At 41.5% G+C, this 23,596-nt stretch overlaps 1 protein-coding gene across 2 annotated transcripts; it reads right to left on the bottom strand.

Moving 5' to 3' along the window:
* Nucleotides 1-734: 734 nt before the first annotated feature.
* tex2l (testis expressed 2, like) lies at nucleotides 735-20,906 on the bottom strand. 2 transcript variants are annotated; one of them, XM_006800924.2, is made up of 12 exons: nucleotides 20,801-20,906; nucleotides 12,170-13,602; nucleotides 9,030-9,230; nucleotides 8,529-8,850; nucleotides 6,885-7,120; nucleotides 6,659-6,808; nucleotides 6,460-6,559; nucleotides 5,761-5,896; nucleotides 3,354-3,491; nucleotides 2,806-3,015; nucleotides 1,345-1,465; nucleotides 735-1,260 (listed from the first exon to the last, which is right to left on the bottom strand). In XM_006800924.2, the coding sequence occupies exons 2-12, from the start codon at nucleotides 13,559-13,561 to the stop codon at nucleotides 1,102-1,104; spliced, it is 3,165 nt and encodes a 1,054-aa protein (XP_006800987.2). In that variant the 5' UTR covers nucleotides 13,562-13,602; nucleotides 20,801-20,906; the 3' UTR covers nucleotides 735-1,101. The 2 variants fall into 2 exon arrangements, with proteins under 2 accessions (XP_006800987.2, XP_006800988.2); XM_006800925.2 differs by having other exon boundaries at nucleotides 3,354-3,485.
* Between the last annotated feature and the right edge of the window lie 2,690 nt (nucleotides 20,907-23,596).

Below are 23,596 nucleotides of genomic sequence, written 5' to 3'. Positions count from 1 at the left end.
GCGCTTTGTGACGTGGTGTGTTAATCTGCTGGAAGCAGTCGTCAGAGGACGACTACACTGTGGTCACAAAGCGATGGACATGAACGGCAAACGGTATGTTTTGCCATTTAAACAATGCTCACTTGATACTAAAGAGCCCAAATTTTGCCAAATAATCTCCATCTCAGTATTACACCAGCAGCAGCAGCCTGAACTGTTGATATAAGGCAGGATGGATCCATGCTATATTGCTGTTTACACAAAGTTCTCACTCTACCATCTAAATGTTGCAGCATGAAGGCTGCCTTAAAACTGTTTCCTTTGACTTTTAATTGCAGTTCCAAAAAAAGCAGCAGAATCAGGGGAAGCCCAGAGCGATGTTTCGCTGTACAGGAGAAGGGCCGTCTGTTAAATCATATATCACTAGAAAAAATGTCAGCTTCCTTTAACCCTTAAGGACCCACAGTGACACTGGTGTCACTGCCCCTTTACACTTAGAGACTTGGTTATATATGATTCATTTGATATAAGACCCCCGTAATTTTCATGAAAGTAGAAATAGGTCTGGGCTCTTAAGGGTTAAGCAGCAAATGACTGAATTCAACAAAAAATGGTTGGTTATAAATTAACACATTTCTATTATTTATAACTAACCACCCCTAATGCTAGGGACTGTCGATGTTCCTATGGTTCATTACACACACACACACACACACACACACACACGTTTTGTGTATTGTAGTAAGATGAGATGCTTTCAGTATTTTCGAACTTTATTTAATAATGACCATCATCTTATTATCCAAAGGGACATTGTAAACATCAGATAATTAAATAAATAAATAAATAAATAAATATATCTTCTATGGATCATTCACATGTAAACAGTTGCAAGTTGCTCCATAGCATTCATTGTGACAGTTATTCTCCTTTAGATGACACAAACAGATCTCTAAGTCATGGTCAGTTATCTTAACACGTACAGCGTGAAACACAATTTATAGAAACTCCTGGTTCAGACATAAACACTAAGGTTAGTGAGTCTGCCTAAGAGCTACTAGCTTCATGTTATGTATCCACTTCACAGGGTCGGCTTTCCATTATTTTATTATCATTGTGGCACTAGTCTGATTCTGCCCCGGCGATCTCGGGTGGGATCCTTTCTATGGATTCTGTGGAGGAGCTTTGGGATTGTTGGGACTCTGAGGCTTGAGTGCTGTCCACGCCGGACTGCATCAGCGGTAAGTAGATGTCATCCATGTTTGGCAGTACTAAAACTTTCTGAAGAAGAAAAGCAGGAGAGAGCTAGGAAAGCGCATCAGAAACATTTGATGGCAGCACAGAATTCGAGTGATTTTTGACTACCTGGAACTCGTCCTGCAGTTTCCTTTCAATCCACTCAGTCACATGGCAGAAAGTCACCTCCCTTTCCCCCAGTTTAGGACGGACATGCAGATCCAGCTTTGGTGGTACACAGAAACTGTACCTGCGGATGACATTCAAATATTCAAATGCATCAAGATGATAACAAATATGAGAATGTTTCAGGTCTATTTCGATCTCACGTTGTTGGAGCGCTTTAAAACAGCCTCAGTGCTCGAACAGATTTATCTGGCGAATAAATAAATGTTCCTTTGGCAAGCAGTGAAAAGTGAGCCACTCCACAGAGAGTCAGAAACAGATCACACAGCTGATTTGTTTTTGAGAATTGTTAAGTGCACTTATGGCATGCAGCATAACCACGTCTTTTAAATCTCACAGTGTTTTTTTTCCTTGAATATATGTAAACTTATACTGTGTTATATCTTAAGAAAATCAATTAATCAGGACGTCCTGGAGTAAAATCTGATTTTTTGTTCATGTTCTCCATATTTTTTTTCTCCGTAATTTATATTTTTCTTAACTTTTGCATTAGTTCCAATCTAAAGCTTATCAATCTTAAGCTCAACATGTTGGTCACCTCTTCATTCTGTTAATTTTTAGAGATGCAAAATATAGAAAATCTTACTATAGAAGGTGTCACCATTTTTTTTAAAGACAAACCCAAGTAGCGATTGGTGGCACTTCCATTAGCTTTATTTTTTTTATATCAAAAAAGGGTTTTTTGATATTTTATGGTCATTTTATTACACCTTAAACTGCCTTGCTTCTTTATGACAATGCTCACGTGATACTAAGGAGCCCAAAGTGTGCCAAATAATCTCGGCCTCAGTATTACACCAGCAGCAGCACCTGAACTTTTGATATAAGGCAGGATGGATCCATGCTATAATGCTGTTTACACAAAGTTCTCACTCTACCATCTAAATGTTGCAGCAGAAATCAGGACACATCACCCCTGGCTGTGTTTTCCAGTTTTCTGTTGTCTAATTTTGGTGAGCTGGTGTGAAGATCAAGGTATAATAAAAGAAGTGACCAGTGAGTGTAATTACGCCTTTGATGCCGTTTCATGTTCGCTTGGTTCATTGTTAATATTTGGATGCTTTAAACTGTTTTCAAACTATTAATTACAACACATGCATACGCAATTGTATGTTTTTCGCTATTTAAACACGTGCACTCATAATGGTCCAAAGCCTCCAAAGCCCTACCAGCACATACATGTTTATCTGAATTGCTCAATCCTCTTTAATCTTTAATGTGGTTATTGAATAAGCTATAGCGACTGATCTTCTTACTGGGCCTGAACACTTTGATCCAACATGGTTTTGAAGGGCTTCTGATTTAGTCTACATGTTTATATGCAGAAAGAAATAATCTGGATCAACACTGAAGGGCTGCTTGTGCCTCGTTCCAACTCTAAGGCAGCGGCGTGTCTTTTCGTACCATATCCTGTCTGTAGGGGGCGGAGGGATGTTGACAACCAGAGTCCCTGTCAATTCTTGAACCTCGACAGTGAGCAGCAGGGGCGTGTTGGACATCTCCTCAAACTTCTTCTTAATGAACTCGTTCTCTGTTGCCTTCTGGAAGTACTTGGATTTGGCGATTTTGTCCACAAATCTCAAAATCTTCCTTCCAGTCTTGCCACCCCCTGTCCTGTTAGAGAGGATTAGAGGAGACGAAACGACAGCGCTTGTGTGATCCTACGAGTCAGAATTTTGAGGAGACGAGAGCCTCGAAATGTAAATGAGAGCAGCAGCCATCTGGGGTGTGATGTCAGCATGGTTTAAAAAAAGAGCATTTGCAAGATAGCAGGGTGGAAGTAACACTTTCTTTCACACTTCTTACTGAAACGTTCCTTTTAGAAGCTGTTATTGCTGATCATTCCACAAAAGTAATATAATGTCATTGCTGCAACTTTTTTTTAGCTCTTACTAAGCATGATGCAAAAGTAGGATATATTTGATGAATGACATGAATCATTCAAAATTTACCCTTCTGTAGCTGGTGGGCATCCCTTTTCACCCACCGGACCCTGAGGCTCAGAGAGAAGCGACTCCTCCTCGTCAGATGAACCAGCGCTGGAGGACTCCTCATCACTGTCGGCCAACACACTGAGGATCGGCCTGCAGCTGGGAGGATAAACAGGCAAGCAAGTTAGGTACAGACACAGGCATAAAACATTTCTGAGGCAATTCAGTGCTTGAAACACTCACTTATATCACCATGGATACAATTTCAAGTGTTAAAACATTGGGACATTAGATTTAGAATTAAATGATTGGGACAATGGGACGATAGAATTAAATGATTTGATCTCATAGACCTGAATTTAATCAAAGCATAACAGAGAACAAACTTTTTGAACTGAGAAAACGTCGCATTTTATTGGCTCATTTTGAATTTGTTGGCAGTAAAACATCTCAAAAAATGAGAAAAAAGACGATGTTTACCACTATGTAGCATCACCGCTTTCTTTTTTTTAACAACCGCACATAAACATCTGGGAAATGAGGAGGTTTTTATTCTACCATGAAGCCATGCAATATGCGGTTTAGCATTTGTCTTGCAGAAATATGAAATATGCAAGGATGCAGGCTTTTGAACAGAGCACGGATATCAAACTGGATCCTCCCTCTCCTCTTTAGTCCCGACTATGTGGCATCCATGTTTCCCAAAAAACATGGGGTGACTGTGGTTCAGGGGGTTGGGAAGTTCATCTGTAACAGGTTCGATCCCCCAGCTCTCTCTGTCCTGGTCGTTGTGTCCCTGGGTAAGGCACTTTACCCTACCGCCTACTGGTGTCGGCCAGAGGGGTTGATGGTGCGATATGGCAGCCTCGCTTCAGTCAGTCTGCCCCAGGGCAGCTGTGGCTACAACTGTGGTTTGCCTGCACCAGTGTGTGAGTAAATGAATGAAGTGCTTTGGGTGCCTAGAAAAGCGCTACATAAATGCAATCCATTATTGTTATTAAAAATAATTTAAAATTTTGATTAATCTGACCACAGAACAGTTTTTCAGTTTGCCTCAATCCAATTAAAATGACTTTGGTCCAGACTATATAGCAATGTTTCTGGATCATGTTCATATATGACATATTTACTGCACGGCAGAGCTTTAACCTACATTTGTGGTTGATATGGTAAACTGTGTTCACAAACAGTGATTTCTGGGAGTGTTTCTGATCCCATGAAGTGAATCGTGACTGTTTTTAATGCAATGCTGCCTGAGGGACAAAGATCACAGCATCCAATACATGCAAACTGAATCCTTTCATGATATTATGTACTGTACAGGATGCGATAGTCAGTCCTTGCAATTTTGTGTTGAGGAACATTGTTTTGATAATTTGTACACACATTTTTTCCAGACTGGCGAACCTCTGCCTATCTTGACTTTTGAGGATCTGTGCATCTTTAAGATGTTCATTTTCTATCTAATCGTGTTACTGACCTGTTGCCAATTACTCTAATCAGTTGCAAAATGTTCCTCCAGCTATTTCTTTTTAGTACTACTTCGTTTCGTTGCCCCCACCCCTGTTTGTAAGGTGTGTTCATGCCAACAAATGAAAAAAGAGCTAATATGTTTCTTAAAATATCCTGTTCTATTCTGATTAAAATGTCGCTTTCTGAGATTTGCGAGTCATTCTGTTTCTATGTACACTTCACACAGAGTTCCAACTTTTCCAGAATTGGAGACGTACATGTGCAGGAGCCAATTTTGCATCTGCTATTAGTGAACATATCTGCAGCTTTGCTATCTTGACTTTTAGCTTCAGATGCAGCACAGAGACAGCTAATGTGAAGCTTTGCCTGGACTTTAATCCCTGTGGGTTTATGACAAGAAGGTCTAATCATTATAATGTGCGGCTCTGTAGATCAGAAAGCAGAAGGGATCAAGAGAGAGAGATGTGTAGGTGTGTGCGTACGTGCAATAGAAAGGATTAGAATGAAAAACCCATGTTTACTGTTATTTTTTACATTGCTCGTGCTACTTGGGCAAGGCAACATGATGAAATATGCAATACAGATGATAAAAACACTATTAGCTTTTTTAAAAAATAATAATACATGACAGAATTTAAAAATAGGAGGCAGCTCAGTAGGTAAGTCAGGATGTATCTGTCTTTGTGAGTTTCACCCCCGCGGTGATTGGTGCATTAAAGATGAGGATGCAGCTAATACATTGCTCTGTGGGGGTTACTGAAATATGAAAACAAAGTCAGTAAGGTAGCTAATTAAGGAGATTATCCACAGACATCACTGGCTATTACATTTTAAACAGCATCTTGTTTAAGAAAGTGTGTAATATGTAAGAATATATCTATATATAGGTAACTCTATAAGATTACAGGGATGCGTCACGTGTCACAGTGCGAATGGACATGTGTGCAGCACTGACCGTGGGCTACCGGTTTCCGTCATACAGTGCACTGTCTCCTGACCTCCATCTTTACCCAGCTTGGACAGGTTGAACTTGGTCTGCAGGGTCATCTGCAGGTTACCGGTGTAAACCAGCTGAAGCTCCACCCACAGGCCTGGAGAGGGCACCCAAAACAGGTCAAAACTAGACCTCCAAAATTAAGACAAATGCTGCTAGAGACAGCCTAATCTGGACACACACTGCTTAGTAGGCAGATTAAACAGCTTTCATTGAGATTATCGAGGCTTGGAATTAAATTCATAGTAAATTACGAGAGACTATTAATTCTCTTTAGGAGGTGAGTGGGGGGGGGAAGTGGGGGAGGGCAGAAAACAGCAAAAGCTGTTGACACAAGGTTGCGTAACGGCGAAGGAGGCGGAGAAATCGAAAAAGGGGAAGGTCATGATGTCACACAGCTACATTCATGCTGATAAGCTTAAATTTCCCTCATCGTTAGGAGCAGCCAAACGGCCTGATTTCAAAACACACACACGCAAATATGCTCCAAATTGCAGAGTAATGGTTGCCCTGCCCCACAAGATTACGACAGGATAACAGTGTCTGATCTGATGCTGTGCATGAGGTCATCGCTTGCTGTGTCTGTGTATTTGTCTAAATCTCTTTGCATTTTGTGTTGCCCTTATGTTTTGCGGTGTTTAATCTCCTCTCTGCACTCACCTCTGGGGTTAACCTCTGGTCTGGAGGTAGCGGAGATTTGCGGCATTGAGCTGCCCATATCCAGCTCAGTCAGAGTCAGTTCATTCATAAAGTAAGGCAGCTGTAGAGAATATTGCATGATTTAAAATCACAGGGGGCAAAAATGTGGTGTAATTATGGTTAACCTTTCTGACTCGGCAGCTTTCACTACTGCTCTCACTCTAATTTTGCTGAGTTTCTTCTGAATCTTGTGGGAGACGGCGTCGGCCCAGCGCTTCTCTCGCAGGAAATCCCAGAAGATCCGACCGATTAGAGCGTTAGCCCAGGCAGTTTGGCTTTTCCCTGGGTACTCTGCTAGATCACAGGTACACTTAAAAAATAAAGACAAGAAAAACACAAGTTTAGAGCAAATTAAAGGCTGTATAGTTTTTAAGGGTGAAGCTTACATCTGTGCTGCTGGCTCCAGGACTACAGAGTGGGGTCAGCTCCTCTGTAACCAGGAGACGGGCCATATAACTGGGGTAGTCGAGCACAGAAAGGCCCCTGGTGCTACTGGAGGGCGCTCCCGAGATAATGGGGAATGGAGGTGTGGATGGGGCGTCCTCGTCACTGCTGCCCACTCTGCTGGAGCCTCTGCTGCTCGGGACATTAACCTGTACACTGGTGCGCTGTGTTTGGTCACCTGGGAGAACACAGGATCATAGTCATAATCATAGTTCTGACAAAAAGTAACTCAAAAAAAAAGTCGCAAAGCGACCCACTTTAAAACCAGAAAATCTCACGCCCGATCATAAATCTTCTCTCTAATTAAAATATAAAATAAAGTGATTTATTTCTTGAAAACTGTATTGAAAAAAACATAAACATCACAGACACAGATTTAAATTGCTAATTCTACCCAGTCAATGTGTGGCCGACCTGTCACTGGGACACAAACTTCAAAAAAAGAGCAGAGTAATATCACAAACTAAATACATGTACATATATATTTAACTATACATACGTGTGATACTCTCGGCCGTGTTGCTATAACAACCCCATGCACATTAAGTTCTGGTTCTGGATTATAATGGAAAATGACCAGAACCAAGTTATGTCGAGCTGATTAGGTACTAGCGGAGAAGGGCTATTTGCAACTTGCAAGTTGTCTCATTTTCAGCAAGGGATAACTTGCAAGCTACTTTGGTTAGTTTCAGAACATCTACCTTGGAAACTTTGAGTGAGAAATATTGTACTATGGGTTTTGATTTCTAAAAGATTTTTTTTTATAGTGATCATATCATCGCTTATGTTGCAGTTCCTCAAATATCCTCTAATATATTTTCCACATGAACAGGGCAGCTGGAAGTCTGTTTTTGATGGACAGACTTGTAGATGATGGTATCTGAAAGAAAATTCTTTGCAAGCATATATGTTCAACCAAACTACTCAAGTTGAGCTTTCAAAACTGGAGTTCACAAAAAAATAGTGCCTGTCCATCTTTGATATACAGTCTGTGGTTTGAACCCTGAATCATCCTGTGGTGTGGCAGTATTGATGAACACTTTTCCGATATGTTCTTGTATTCTGTGATTCCAGAGTATATAGTAGGTGAGACCACTACGACAAAGCTAGGGGCACTGTTGCCCCTCTACGACAGTGCATTTATGCTAAGCTATGCTAGTCATCTCCTAGCTCCAGGTCTTCACTAGAACAGTACAGGAGAGACAGCGCTAATAGTATTCTCAGCTCCTCAGACACGGGAATAATCATGCATAATTATTTCAACTATTACTCTATTTGAATTTACTAAAATGACCGTTTAGATTAAAAACCAGCCTTTCCCAAGAGCACAGCATGACAGATACTTTTAGTGCCGTGGATTTCGGATGAATAAAGCTGCCAGTGGAAGAGGGAAGTGTAACAGAAGCATGATGAAATAACAGATTTGATTTAAGAATATTTGTAGTAAAACCGTTTCAAGTTTCCCCAAAACAAGGCTGGTCTCTGTTTTTTATTGCATGTTCGCTTGAAATGGATTGTCAGAGCACGTAATCCATATTCCACTCATATATTACAGATTCCTAACGCATTAACAATGTGTCTCATACCCCTTGTGCAGGAGACATATTTGCTCTGTCTGTTTCTCTCCTTTTCCCTTTCTGTGTCCATGGATGCAAACAGGAAATGATGGAACCACTCTTCTTTCTCTCTTCCCGTACGGCCGAAGAGGTAAAGAATGGTGGGAAGCTCATGGTCATATTTGGAGGATCTTGGTTTTGGACTGGCTGATCCGGACTCCGATCCTCGGCTCTCCTCCCGCCTTCCCCCCTCATCCTCCTGAGATTTTGCCCCCCTGGTTAGCTGGATGCAGATGGGATACTTTGGGTTCCACATCCTCTTCTGCGCCAACACAGATGGCAGCAGGAATACCTTTGGGATAAGCAAGCAGAGTTCAGTGGTGTTGAAGCAAAACTGTTAAATGGGGAACGTAAACAGTTTATTTTAATCTTGAGAGTTAATTTCAAAATTAAATATTTCATTTCAGCCAGTGGGGCCTCAGATACAGTAAAACCTTTCACTTAACCCTATTACTTAGCGAGTTCTCATACTTTGCTATTTGCCAGCTGATAGCAGCGTGACTTGACAAAGGTGGGTTCGTGGAATCTCTCGTCATACGTGGCCCTGCGGCTGATGTTTGATCGTGGCGTTTCCAGACGGAGACACGATCCCTCCAGGGTGGCAAACACAGAGTGAGTCAGACCTAGATGGCTGGTTTCTGGGTCGTAATCAAATATCTCATTCATCCAGCCCTGAAAAGAAAGAAAGTAAGAGGTGATTTAAAATCAACACTAGGGGTTTTTATGCACATTCAAGTGAGAAGTAAACACTTCATCTCGAATTGTTCCAGCCGTGAAAATCCTGATGTTTGTAATCAGGCTGAGATGTGATGTGGAGAGCGAAAAGTAAAGGTGCATTTTAAACGCTTTATTTGTCAGTGAAGGTTTCAGAGGGAGAGCTGATGTCTCGGGACCAAACTAGGCAAATTAGATTCAACTCTCTGGATTTTCAAAGATATCCTTTATCTTATTTCACCTTTACAAATACTTAATGTGCAATTGAAGTGCAGACTTCCAGATTTAATTTAAGGCAACAAACAAAAGTACCTCATTAACTGTTTGTGCACTCCACTTTAAAGGTCCAGTCAACTAACTGGTACATTACACACAGTAATTTAATAATTTAAAGCAGAGTCACCCTATGACCTCGTAGACTGCCCCACAAACCTCCCCAGCTTTCACGTTTTAATTGCTTTCAAACTGATACCCAACTGTTAATGGCCAAAAAAGGGAATTAGCTCAATAGCGAGACAGCAAACATTGTTTTCCACTCTTCTCCATCCCTGGTCTGCCGAGCTTCCTGACAAATTACAGCTTATTCCTGTCTGTATTTCCCACTAATTGCCTCTGGAGCTGACAGTGTCTGGGTGGTGTAGTCCTCCTCGGTTGCCCCGTGTCAAGCTAAGCCAGGAGCAGAACAGCAATTATCACTGCGGCTCCAGCACTTTTCATTATTGACGGTTTTAATTGTGTTCCAGGATCCTCGTGTACGGTAGTAGCACGCCACATTCAGAAGCTTTAATCTGAGAACAAAACAGTCAGACCTGCTGAAGCGACTCGCCAGCATGACATTGTTATTTTGGACCAAGTGAGCAGTAGTGAAGACTAATAACAACTACTTGGCATACTCTGGGTGCTGAAGTTTTAAAGTGAATTCAGAAATTAGTAAATTTTCATTCGTATAAGAGGTAAACATTTTGAAATAGCCATAATCCCACTGTGACCATACTGAGGTACATGTTTCCATCCATCTGCTTCATGTGAACATTTTAGACAAAACTGAAGTTTGTTTACAGAGTAGGAACATGCCAACATGAAAAAACTTTGTGCACTACAATATGAACCTGTTTCAGCTCTCTGTGCACAGGAGGGTCAAAAATCTGAATTTGTTCTGAGACTATTAATGCCCTATTTTGCAGTAACTCTTGATCCCATCTCCACATAATATTTATATAACAGTGTTTGTTCAATTCATTCTTTTGAACACTTATCAAATTCAAGGTCACAGGCAGACAAAACCTGTCAAAGCTGGATAGAAATGACTTTACACCCAACACTCCATCACAGTGTTGACACACAGAGACCCACGTCCACACTAATACATTTTTGTTTTAAAACGCATCTTTTTCTCTCCGTTTTGGCCTTCCATCCACACTGAGACGGTGTTTTTGGTCAAGGAAAACTGAGTATTTTGAAAACACTCTCCAAAGCGGATCCATTTGAAAACTCAGTTTTTGCGTCGCAGTGTGGACAGCGAACTCGGAGTCTTTTTGTAAATGAGACATTTTAGTCATGTGATGCAGTCATGTGACCAATTAAACTAAGATAGCGGAGGGCATTACACAGCAGTTGTTTTGTTTGCTCTCAATTTTGACAGCCCTATCAAAGATTAATATCAGTCTGTACATGCTCCAGATAGCTTTTCTTCAAATTCTTTCATTCTCAATCGCTTTTGCAACTTTGTACTTTGGTTACTCGCAGCAAGAACTCCACCTCATTGTTAGTCCGTTTAAAAAACTTTTCCTCGACATTTTGCTGCAACGTTTCAAAGAGCCAGAAAGTAAATAGACGGCAGACAGAAATGACGCAGGTCGAATCGTCTGGCATTTCACGCATGTGCAGTACTGGAACGTACTCAATGTGGACATACAACTCTGTGAAAATGAATGAAAACGATAGTGTGGACGCAGAGCATTTTTAGACGTATACGCCGTTTTCAAATTTATCCGGGCTAGTGTAGACGTTTTCAGCAGCAGTACCGAACCCTAACCTTAACTCTACCTATTTAATTAGAATAGTTTTAGGGTTGCTTTTAAAAAAAATCTGTGTCTTGACAGTTAAGGAACAAACAAAGAAAATGATCATTCTGACACAAATTAAAAACTACTTCCCTTTTAAAAAAACATTTGACTATCTCAAAAACAGAGTTAGGTTAAGTTGAGAGTTAGAAGTAGAGTTATTACCTACAGTAACTTATAATTCAGAGAGAAAATCTCCAATCGATGTAACATGCATGTCTGAGCCTGAAAAATAACCCATACCAGGGAAGGCAGGACGCACAGAAAGGCCGCAGATGAATAAGATCTTCAATCCAAGAACTTTCTTGCTAATAAGTGCAGAAAATGGAAAAGCCAATGTACAGTATATATACATTTGCTTTTGCCAGTTTTCAAACATTTGGTGGAAAATTGTTCAGCTTAACAGCCTCTGAATCAAAATAGAGCCAGTTGAGCTCATAGTATAAAGACTATAAACAGGTGTAATGTGGGGTATATGTAAAGATCACTGATTGATGAACAAAAATGTAAAAAAAATCCTCAAAATTTTCATCCAGGACTACTTAGTTCTCCCTCTTGCCAGCCTTTTTCTAACACTTCAACTGGCTGTCGGGTCTAGTCTCATTTTTAACCCCGTTCCCTGTGAGTTGGAGAATGAGGAAAACAAAGAAATTCAATTCTGTATCTGTTGAGCATTATGGCACCTTCAAGTGCTATAATGCACTTGAAGGTGCCATAACGCACTTGATTTCCAGGCATTTTTATGACAAACTAAAAATGTGTGAGTACTGGAGCTGAACAGAGGTGTCTGAAAATAAAAGTGATATTTTCATCGTTGATGACTCATCCATTTACCTTGAGTGTGTCAGGCTCAGTGCTTACAATGCCACCTGTCAGAATCCCTTCTCCCAACAGCGTCTGTGGCGGTCTATAGGTATGGACTGAGTTGCTAGACCTGGAGGAACCCATCCGAATGAGCCAAAGCCCTAGCAAGAAGCCCAGTGCTAATCCCAGAGCCAGGCCAGAGAAGTATGGACTGAGAGGTAGGATAAAATAGCCGTATGAAAGCACTGCCACACAAAATAAACTCATTTGTGGCAGAGGGTGAGGGGGCTGTGGAACGGGAGAGGTTGTGGGTGCTGTTAGAGCCTGAGAACCAGGCGACCTCCTCGCCTGCTTATGAGTTTCGATGGCAAACACTTGCATCATATCACCATCTGTACATATTTCCAGCTCCTCATCCCTGTGTTGCTGCACGTGGTGATGCACCGGGCAGGGGCAGTACTGAGTTCTCCCGAGATGTCTTACAGAAGGCCACTCAAAGACAGAAAAAACATCAGCATCTGTTTTCCTGGCGCTTCTCACAGGAGACTCGGACAGAACAGTGTCTGAGCTACTTTCCCGCCCCAAACCTCTGGAGCTGATCTGGTGAGTTCCCTGGTTCTTACACTGGTGTTTGGGGCTGCCTGAGCTTTCTTCCCTCCTGATCTTACTGAACATGCTGCTCAAAGGTTCGTGCACAACCTCAGTGAGCTTCCTCTTGGTGTCCTCCAGTTCCATTTTGAAGAAACCACCTTTCAGGCTGTCTCCGCTTGGGGAAAGCGAACTAGGAGATGGGGGAGCAGTCCGAGAGTCTCCATTGCTGCGGGTTTTCGGTTGTGTCAGCTGCTTCCACAGGTGGAGGTTAAGTCGGGAGTCTGATTTGGACTGCGACACCTCGGGTTCTGAGCGGGAAAGCTCTGTGGAGATTGACTTGACGAGGCTGAGAAAAGGTTTGGGTTTGAGGGTGGAGCTCTCTTTCAGATCCAGCTCTGTGGACAGAGACTTGACCAGGCTCGCTAAGGGTCGGTGGGTGGGTGAGGGTGTGCCAGGCAAGAGGAAGCTTGGGCCCAGAGAACCAGAGCAGTTCCCCAGGGAACCTGGCGTCGAGGGAGACAGAGGGACATGGAACTCTTCGGACTTCACCCCTCTGTCATCCTCGACGGAAAAATGTTTCTCCTTAGAGAGCGATATAGCAGGGTAGTCCTCATCATGCTCAAGGGAGAAGATGAACTCACTCTCATCCAGGCTGTCCCACTCTCCTTCAGTCCCTGTTAGCTGGATCACAATCCCTCGGGGGAGATGTCTCTTTGTCCCGAGGGAGGTGGCACCCACTGAGGAGAGACCGTGGGGTTCCTGGGGAGATCTGCCACCTGCTCCACCTTTGTCCTCGCTTCCTCTCTCTCCATTTTTACCACCTTCTGCCATTTCTTGACTTTACATTTCCAGGCCGAGGCACTTATGTGTCACTGAAAAAGAATAAAAAAAAGACACGGTCAGCTACATCACTAAGCCTCAAGGGCAGAACAAATGAAAGCAGTCAGGGTCTGAGCTGTAGAGAATGAGGAAGGGCATCTTTTCTGTGCTAGTGCGTAATTTCCAAAGAAACTGCTTACTGATGCCAACTGCGCATTAATGTGTGAATGCCGCTTAGTTGAGCTCTAAAGAGCTGTGGAAACCTACATTAATCTGAAGACCAGTGAGCCTGAATCACAGCCAAGTAAGCATGTCTCCCATAGCTGTCGCTCCACATACTGAAGGTTTTTTAGAAGCATGCAAAAATAGACAAGACAGACTTTCTTCCCCAAATGTTGCACAAACTAGGGCAACTCAGGCTTGGATCTATATGCTTTTTGGGCCTGATATGAATGCCTTTATGGAAACAGAAAAATCTGTGTATGATAGTAAAAAATGGGTAATTTAAATATGGTAAGATCCCTTTAAAGCAGAAACAAACATAAAAAAGCTCCACTCATTCTGTGAAGCAGTATTCAGAATGTAATCTCTCTCCAGCGTCACCCTCCAAAGAGCCTACTGTCAGCCACTGAAACTGAGCCACAACACTCCCTGTGATATCTTCTCAAGCTGCTTTGAAAGTTACTTATGCAACCCTGAGATGAATAGTGAGGGGGGATGTTTTCTATCGTTCACCCCCCACCTCCATCCCTGCATATGGCCTTTGTGTGTCGCAACAGCATTGCGCTTTTTCACATAACACGGCCACCACCTATGAACTAAAAGTGGTACAAGTAAAAACCAACATTGGAGAGACGCATTAGATCAGCTCTCATTTAGTGAATGAAAGAAGCAGTTCTGTGTCCCCAAACACAAGTTGGAAACCAGCATAAAGGCCCAGAGGGAGCCCTTTTATTTGCAGTCTCTTGAGGTCAAGTGCCCTGCTCTTTATGCAAGTTGAACCCTACCTCTTACTGTTCAGATTTACGTAACTGTATTAGGGCACTGTGTGGCACAGTTTCACCCACTTCCCCAGCAGCTGGTGGATTCTGACTAATCTGCTCTCGGCCAAAATGGACGGAGGGGAGATAAACTAACACACACAGATGTGTTGAGGCGGCTTTACTCCTTCCTCACAACCTTTAACGGGATGGAAAGAGGGACCAGAAGCTGCAAGGTGCTAAATGCACTCACACATTAAACAACTGTTAAGCTAATAATGTTTTGTCCAAGCTGACTGTTGGTGTCTTATCATCATGTGAGTTAGGAAACTGCTGTGGGGTCCGTGGATTCCAGATGCTGCTGTAGTTCTAATCCAGATGTTTTTTATAACAATCACGCCAGCTATAAGTCAGCTTTATGCGTAAACTCATCATAAAAGGGTATCAACCATTGGGCATAAAAGATTATTGTATTGGTCAAATAGCATAACACAAAATCCACAGTGGAGAGGGCTTTAAGCTAAAACATGTGCAGGTCTTCTATATGTCTCAAATAAGACAGAGAGAAAATAAAACTGTACAGAAATTGCTGTGAAACACCTTAATTACACAGGATTCACGTGGAAGTGTTGCTTCAGTGATTGGCTATAGTTGTTCCAAACCATCTCATGTCCGCTTGTTTATTTTCCACATAAACCTTTCACGATAAAGCTCAAGATCCTGTTGAGACTTTTCAAAATAAATGGAATCACGTGAAAAAGTATGCAGAGTATTGACGGATGAGAAGCAAAAAAAGAGTTGTCAGGTGCTAAAAAATAAACCTTAGACTCAAACGTTAGAACAGGCTTTTCCCCACAGCATGCCGTGTAATAAATACTCACAAAGAAAACGGTGGCCGTTACAACCTATGTCTAAAAATGTGTAGTTTCATGCATCGGTTAAAACACTCAACTCCAGGTACACGACGCCCGGCTGGAAACACTTCAGCTACCCGAGATTCACAGAATTTACAGAAAATATTAATTTTTTTGTGATTTATATTGTTATTAGAGATGGACCTATCCAATATTAGGTATCGGTATCGGTCTGATACTGACCTAAATTACTGGATCGGATATCGGAGAGAAATAAAAAATGTAATCCGATCCATTAAATATCCTAAAAGCACCTCACAAAACTTGCTACACAACGTAACTCGGCTCATAACCATAGCACGTGTGGTCACGTGATAGAGCGGCTGTTGCTACCAAACCAGCATTTCATCTCCGAGGAAGTGATCCCAGCGAGAAGTAAAGCAAGCATGTAAGTTCATCTCTGAATGTTTGTAAAGCATTCCCAAGTTAAGCTTAACAACCAATATATGGAGCGACTGCCTCTCTCTCTCTCTCTCTCCTGCTGCTACTTCAATTGTGAAACTGATCAATGATCAGCTGATCGGCTTTTCTGTCACGAGTCCGTCTCTCTTGTTTGTTTTTGGCCCACTTTGCACCAGAAAGAGGAAACCAGCGGCTAAACAACAGCAGCACTATTAAGCTTGATAAGCTGTTGTTAGAATTTATTTAATATTACTTTCTACACCAGGATCTTTTTCTACGTAGCTGTGCAGGGGCGGATCTAGCAAAGTTTAGCCAGGGGGGCCGATAGGGCATGGACAGGGAAAAGGGGGCACAAAGACATACTTAACTTTCTTATTCTCATTTAAAATGTCTAGCTTTTAATAAATAATTATCTGAATCTTACACCCAAAGTTTTAATCTGATGTAAAATATATAGAAGTCCATTACTGTATATAGTAACTGTTAAGTCTAATATACCCTAGTAAGCTATAGTACTTTTTCCTTTGGGAAAGTACCATCTGTGAATTCTGTTGAAGAAATATGTTGAATCTATTTAATTATTCTTGAAAAATAATTTATTTCTGTGCATTTTTTTTCACCCTGCATCAAATTAAAGTTAATTACATCGATTAAGCATCACGAGGAAGAGGGTGGTTCCCTATTTTTTTTTTTTTGCTGGGAGTTTGCAACCCTATTAGTTAGGTTGCTTAATATTTCTGCTAAGTACTCTTTAAAATACCAGAATAGGGAGGATGGAGCAGGTTTAAGTTTATTAGATTGATCAGTTTTGCTGAACTATGAAATATTTTGGGCGCAGTGTATTTTTTACATACAGGTATAACAGAATAGCTTTAGTGTTGTTGTTTATTTAAACTTGAGTATAAATTTATACAAAATGCAGCAAGATATAAAAAAACATTTTATTGATTAAAAAATACACTATATCGGATTCATATCGGTATCGGCAGATATCCAAATTTATGATATCGGTATCGGACATAAAAAAGTGGTATCGTGCCATCTCTAATCGTTATCGGACAATAGATGTTTTATATCGGGATATGAGATTTTGGTCATATCGCACAGCCCATGTTAAATTTAATCATCACATCGGCCTCTTCTGACGACCTGTTTGCTGCTACCTGCTGCTGAAAGGCCGTGGGGAGAGGGGACACTTGGGCAGCGCATTTACCACGACATATAATGTGTTTTCTGGATACACTGTGCTTTTTCAGCGTTCAAAGATTGATGGACAGCGGCTGATAGCGCTGTAAACAACGGTAGACTGGTGGGTAATAAGCGAATGAATAATACCGAAAACAGAAATTTGAGATTGGAAACTGTTCTTGAAATACCCAAAGAGAGAGAGAGAGAGCTGTGCAAGTGTGATTTTATCGTGGCGGAAGCAAAACAGCAGAAGTCAGAGGGAATTCATGACGATGTTTATCAAATGTGAAGCACAGTTTGGATCTTCTTTTGCTGCTGGTTCAGTGAATTTCGGTTGGAGAGACACAAAACCTGCAGTTCAATCTAGAGCAAAATAGACGTAAAGACAGCGCAGACCCGACGCATCAGAATCAGTGAGCTGTTGGCTTTCAGCCCCAATGGCGTATCCGTGTACGTGCCGTCAGGTGAGAAAGCTGAGAAAGAGAAAGCTGATTTTGATGCGTCAGGTCCGTTCTGTGTGTCTTTGTGTGGAATCTACCTGCTCTCATTTACTGTTTGGTGGTTGTTGAAATAGTTTTATGAGCTTTAACCTGAGATTCTGGGGTTCCTGGCAAAATACATTTATATTTAAAAGTCAATTCAGGATTTAATGAATCAATATCACTTTATTCAAGCTACTCACCTTTCTAAATCCACCTGCACTTTGAACTGGACCACGGCCAATCAGAAAGGTCCCGCCCCTGACTATCTCTGATTGGTTTAGACCACGATAGGGGCATAATGTGTGTCTGCTGTTGACCACACAGAGACTTTCAGAATTGCGGAGACTTTTTTTTTGTTACTCGAACAGTTGGTCGCACCGGTGCGACCTAAGATTTTTTTTTTTAGTCGCACCGTTGAAAAATTTGGTCACATTTGCGACCAAATTGGTTGCACTCTAGAGCCCCAAAATTTAGAGCTTGTTCCCAAATGTCTTTTTATCACATTTGGATAAAAGATACATTTGGGCATTTGGATAAAAGCTTTTCTTCAGTCTAGAGGGAGGATCTGTAATGCCTTCCAGAGGGCAACCATGTAAGAAAATGAGAAGCATCGTTGATGATGTCTCTGACATAATGTACATATGCTCAACTGAAAATAGCTGAGTGTTGGTGGCCATCTGTGCTGATTTATTAACTCTCTCAAAAGCCTTTTTGTTGGTATGCCTGCTGCGCTGCTGCTAACAACTGTTTTGACAGATTAGCTTTCCTCAATGTCTCAATTAGTGCCACTTCGGCGCCTTCTTCACCAGACTGGTTGTGTCTATAATTCACGTGAGGTTCTGGAACATGTGTGCTAAAAAAATTAAAAGTTGAATAGTCTCCAAACAGTTTCTCCACCTATGTTTAATGGAACAGGTTCCTAGAATAGAAAAGAATAGAATAGAATTCAACTTTATTGTCATTGCACATGTCATAAGTACAAGGCAACGAAATGCAGTGTGCATTGATCCAGAAAGTGCTTTAGTAATAATATAGGTAGATATGGATCTATTATAGGTATGTTACAATGTACACGGTGTGAAGGTATGTTATGAATATGCTATAACTATAAGTATGTATAGGCTGTAGTCAGTGTACAAGCTATATACAGGATATAAATATGGTTAAAAATATGAAACTATACAGATTGTAGATATACAATTGTAAGTATTAATAAACAGTTATAAACAGTTGTAAACAGACCAGAACAGAACTATAATTATTGTATTGTACAGAATGATTGTCTATACAGAAATAGTTCTGTATAGGTTCCTATTTCTGTCACCTGAAGCTAGTGATCAGTTCTTTTGCTTTGGAGGTATTGAATGCCAGGTTATTGGTGAAGCACCACTCACATAGTTAGCAGAGTTCATTCCTGTTGGCAGAATTGTTATCATTATATATTAATCCAGTGACATTGGTACCATGTCCAGTCTTGATGACTAAGTTGGTGCTGGGGTGGATGTGCAGTAATAGTGTACAGGGAGTAGCAAAGTGGGCTTAGCACACAGCCCCGGAAGAGTGTCAGAGTGGGGAACTCCCAACTCTGTGGTCCATTTGTTAAGAAATCCTTGACCCATCTGCATGTGTGCTCACTGTCACCAGTGTGCTGGGCATGGCTGCGGCTTTAAAACAGGGCTTCAGAAACCAATGGGTGACATCACAGTACCTATGTCCATGTTTTATATGGCTTATGATCAATATCTACAACTAACTACATGTTTGTTTAACTTACACTACTATCTTATTGTATGTTTACATGCTAACTTGCATAAAAACAGTTTCTGAGGTTATTCCTTCTGTACCAAAATGCAGACCAACTGATAAATAACACGAGTGGCTCAGAATTTGATCCGTGATGTGTTTTTTAGAAGAAAATTTGACACAAAGTCTAATGTTTCAAAAACATTTACACAAATATCAAGATCCCTATAAGATGTGTTTGTGTGATCTCTGGGGATTCCCCTGACTTTGTCCTTTTTGTCCACTTAGTTAACTGTGCATTTGGAATATTCATCTGTGGCAGCCCCATTGGGCATTGAAAACTGTGTGAAATTATACAACTATGTAGTTTAAACAAGGGCAAGAAAAAAGTAATAATTTGGTGTCTCAACGTTACTACTCCTAAAGCCTTTCATTTGTATTTGTGATTCTAGAAACTCATTTCAGTTTCTTAACCGGCAACATGAAAAGCTCAACCATAAGCTCACTTGTAAAACAATTAGGCCATAACAGAGCTTAACATGCAATCCAAGCATTCAAATGACAGGGTGTCTTTCACTCACTTTCTCTGTATGTGAGTGTAGAGGTTTGTGTGTTTGTGTGCCGCGTCAGTCAGACACAAACAGTAACAATCTCAGATTAACATTAATGCAGGGTTTTACTGTGAAATCTGACAAATCACAGAGCCGGATTATGGGCTAAACCAACATTTGCTGGAGTGTGTTTCCAAGCTAGCTCATCTCAGCTGACCCAATGTTGATTGTAGTTATTAGTACCAGTGCAATACTTTAGAGTCCCTTAGCTATGAGTCATCTTCCTGGGCTTAAAGTGAAAGCCAGATGATTGACAAATAAAAAAATTGCAGGAATCATATCCAGACCGAGGACTTATGGGAGATTCTGCTCTTACATGAACCTGAGATGGAGGCCGGTGGAGACCACAAACAATATAAAGATACCCTGAGATTTTTTCTTTTCACATGAAAAGTCGAAGAATGTCAGTAAATGTTAGATTAAATATTACAAGTAACAACTGACTTCTTACAGCAGTTTAAAAGCAACTTCAACCTCACTAATAATAAAGTTATGAGTTTGAAAATGACACTCAGGGCGCCTCCCACGTAATAAATGATACATCAATCATTCAATCAATAATAAGAACAGCGGTCAGTTGAATCCTCGTTGCACCAACATATGTGATAGGTATGAAAGAAAATATAAAATATTATTGGCAGACTTTACAGCCAAATCCAAGAACAGTTGTCTCATATAAACTATTAAAGCACAGAGTGCAGCTTTGGAACAGCGCATACAGACCGTGTAGCAGTAAAATCTTCACGTTTGCATCCCTCCCTGCATGCACAAGACGAGCGTGAAAGGAAATCACGGCGGGAGAGGTGGAAGTTAAAGAGATGGCGAGTGCGCACAATTAGCTAAAAGAGCAAACACGTCTCCGCTTATGATGTTTGGGAGAAAAAATAAAATACAAGGAAGATAAAAATGTGGTTAGGGGGCGTTTACTTACCCCGTGAAATGTGTGTGGAAAATAGTTAAACCGGTTCGTTAGTTTTGTCTTCCTCCGGGTTCCTCTCCATTTGTGCGCGAGAGGACAGCGAAATGCGAAAGTGTCGCTCTTCTGTTCGTCTGCCTGCCCCCCCCCCCCCCCCCCTTCTCTTTCTCCCCTCTTACGCAGCCTCGCACGCGCGCACACCTTCCCTCCGCCCGTTTCCAGATGTGTCACGCGCTGCTGAGAATCACAGCTCAACAGCCTGATTATGAAAAGCGTCTCCGCGCGGCATGGTAATCCAGATTAACCACAGAGTTCTGCGGTCCTAACACACACTCGCACAAACTCACCCACGCACACACGCACGCTGGCACAGTGTGTGTCTAATAATCGTCTAATTGTATCCTACACACAACAGGGTGACAGCTGAAGTACACCCTGAGGGTTGAATACCGTTACACAGCCTACTGCATTAAACTCCGTTACTCGTCTTATCGATCAAAAGTACCATAATCAGCAGAACACACTGATACTGGAATGTGCGATTTTTAAAAAGAGTATGTTTAGCTTGAGTGAAATGCCAGAGAAGACTTTTATGTGATGCTAAAAAGGAAAGAATAAATACGGCTCCCTTCTTCTGTGCAGTTTGGCCTACATGAAACACAATGTGAGCCCTAGAAATGACAACGTGAGGAATGGGGCAGACTGGCCTGCAGGCTGCAGCTGGGGTAAGAGACAGTAACCCCCATCCATCACTGCCTGGAGGAGGAGACTCAGTGAAGAGCTACAGTCTGTGTACAGTTTGGTCATTTTCATGGTTCTGTTTTACTTTAACTCTGCTCTGTTGTTATTATGGCCTTACACGTTTTGTTTACTTGTTGGTGTTAACATATGAGCAGTGAGTGGAGTCATGGAACCAGAGGGTCCTTAAATAGTCCTGAAAGGGTTTGTTTTTGCTCCTGTGAGAACTTAAAAGATTCCTTGAATTAAATACATGTCCTTACTCACTGTCATTTTTCTGGTGCACTTGTCATTGCTGCAGCACATTCAGTTTGCAGAGGTTGTCCAGCTCCTCCAGGATGGCACATCTATGCATTTCATTGCAAGAACGTTTGCTGTATCTCTCAGCACAGTCTTGAGAGCGTGGAGGAGATTCCAGGAGATGGGTGATTACACAAAGGTGAGGTGAAGGCTGTTAGAAGGGCTTCAACCCAGCTGCAGGACTGGGATTGGCTTCTTTGTGCGAGGAAGAAGAGGAGGAGCACTGCCAGAGCCTCGCAGAGTAACCTCCAGTGGTCTACTTGTGCACATTTCTGACCAAACTGGCATGAGGTCCTGATATCCTTTATTAGGACCTGTGATCACACCACAGTGCTGTGCAGCTCCATTGGCATTTGCATGTGAACAAAAGAAGTAACTACTCCTCAGCTTTCTGTCAGACCATAAATTGGTGTTTTTTTATTGTACTGTGAAGCTTAAGCATTAGTTCTCTTTAGCAGTGTCATTTTCTAAAGACTCTCTAATGGCCACTTGAGCTTTCAAACACAGAGTGAAAGCAGCATGCTAGATCACGTCTCCAGCAGGAGGCACAGGACTGAAAGCAGGTCACCAACTTGGCAGCTGGCACAGCATATAATTACTGTACTGTAGATGTTAGACCCCCCAAAGTAGAACACTGTGAAGTGTATTGGGTCAAAAATAAAAAGCTTCATAATAAGTGCATTTACGAAGTGTGCAGATTTTGTGACATTTTCAAACACAGACCAGGTGGAAGCTTGCCTCAAAGTAAATCTAATCATGCAGTATGGTAAAGCATAGCTTTAAGGTATTAAACATACTTTAAGGTTTTCCCCTATTTATTTAAAATTCTGCTTAATTTTTCTGTTTAAGGCTATTTTCTGGAAGAACACTCTTTTAAGCTTTCTGGTGCAGAGCTTTTTTTCATCACATTATCATATTAACCTTCAGATATTGAATCTCAGATAAAGAACTGAGTCCCTTAAAAAGACAATCGCCGTGGTGGAGTTATGCAATCTCCACCACAGCAACTGCATAATGGAAATAGTTCATGTAGGCAGTATTCACAGGAAAAAGTAAAGAAAAGTCGTATCTCATAGCATACATCTCTGCCGAGCAACACAAGAATATATAAACGTGCTTTTCATAACATTTGGTTGCACAGGCCACGATGAGCTCGCCGCCACGGTAACCCAAGTGACGTATTTTATTCTCATTAGTTTAAATGCTCATTTCTATCATCTTATTTCTTTTTTTTTTCCACAGTTGCATAACTGCTCTAATATGACCTGGTTAAAGAACCAGATAGCTTCACATTATATTCTTTTATTTATACATAATAATTAAAAAACCTGTCATCACATTCCTCCTTTAAAAAAAATGTAATTCTTCTTCATATTCTCCACGGCTCTGTCTACCTCGGTATGTTACTTTAATTGCTGCTTTACATAAGAATGAAATCCCAGTCTGTGTTTGCATGAGCTATTTTTAGAGTGCAGCCATGACAGGCCAGCATTTTAACATATCTGCCTGGCATATGGTATTAGGATAATTACGCTGGTATTTCTTCAGTACGTGGGTTCGTGAAATCAAAAATGAGTGCTCAGGCCCCGGGGGCTTCATCGCTCCAGCTAACCCCTGCTCAGTCCCTGTCTTTCTCCGTGTCTGCCGTGTGAGTGACTGTGGCCGTGCGAGTGTTGGCCACCCCCTCCTCAACACACACTCACACACATATCTAGCCATCTGTTGACATGTGCAGTTGTTCAAAAATAGCCCCTCTACCAGAAGCTTCCGTAA

Source organism: Neolamprologus brichardi, chromosome 8 (assembly GCF_056152115.1).
Source record: "Neolamprologus brichardi isolate AB-2024 chromosome 8, ASM5615211v1, whole genome shotgun sequence".
NCBI classification, from domain to species: Eukaryota; Metazoa; Chordata; class Actinopteri; order Cichliformes; family Cichlidae; genus Neolamprologus; species Neolamprologus brichardi.
Note: the sequence above shows the minus strand (reverse complement) of the source record. Positions and strands in the feature narration are given on the sequence as shown.

Excerpts from the sequence above, each read along its gene's own strand:
- tex2l (XM_006800924.2), bottom strand. The coding sequence starts at position 13,561 with ATGGCAGAAGGTGGTAAAAATGGAGAGAGAGGAAGCGAGGACAAAGGT. Across the intron at positions 6,809-6,884 it reads CTGGAGCCAGCAGCACAGAT|TGTACCTGTGATCTAGCAGA; the intron begins GTAAGCTTCACC and ends TTATTTTTTAAG. Across the intron at positions 5,897-6,459 it reads ACCAGAGGTTAACCCCAGAG|GCCTGTGGGTGGAGCTTCAG; the intron begins GTGAGTGCAGAG and ends TGCCCTCTCCAG.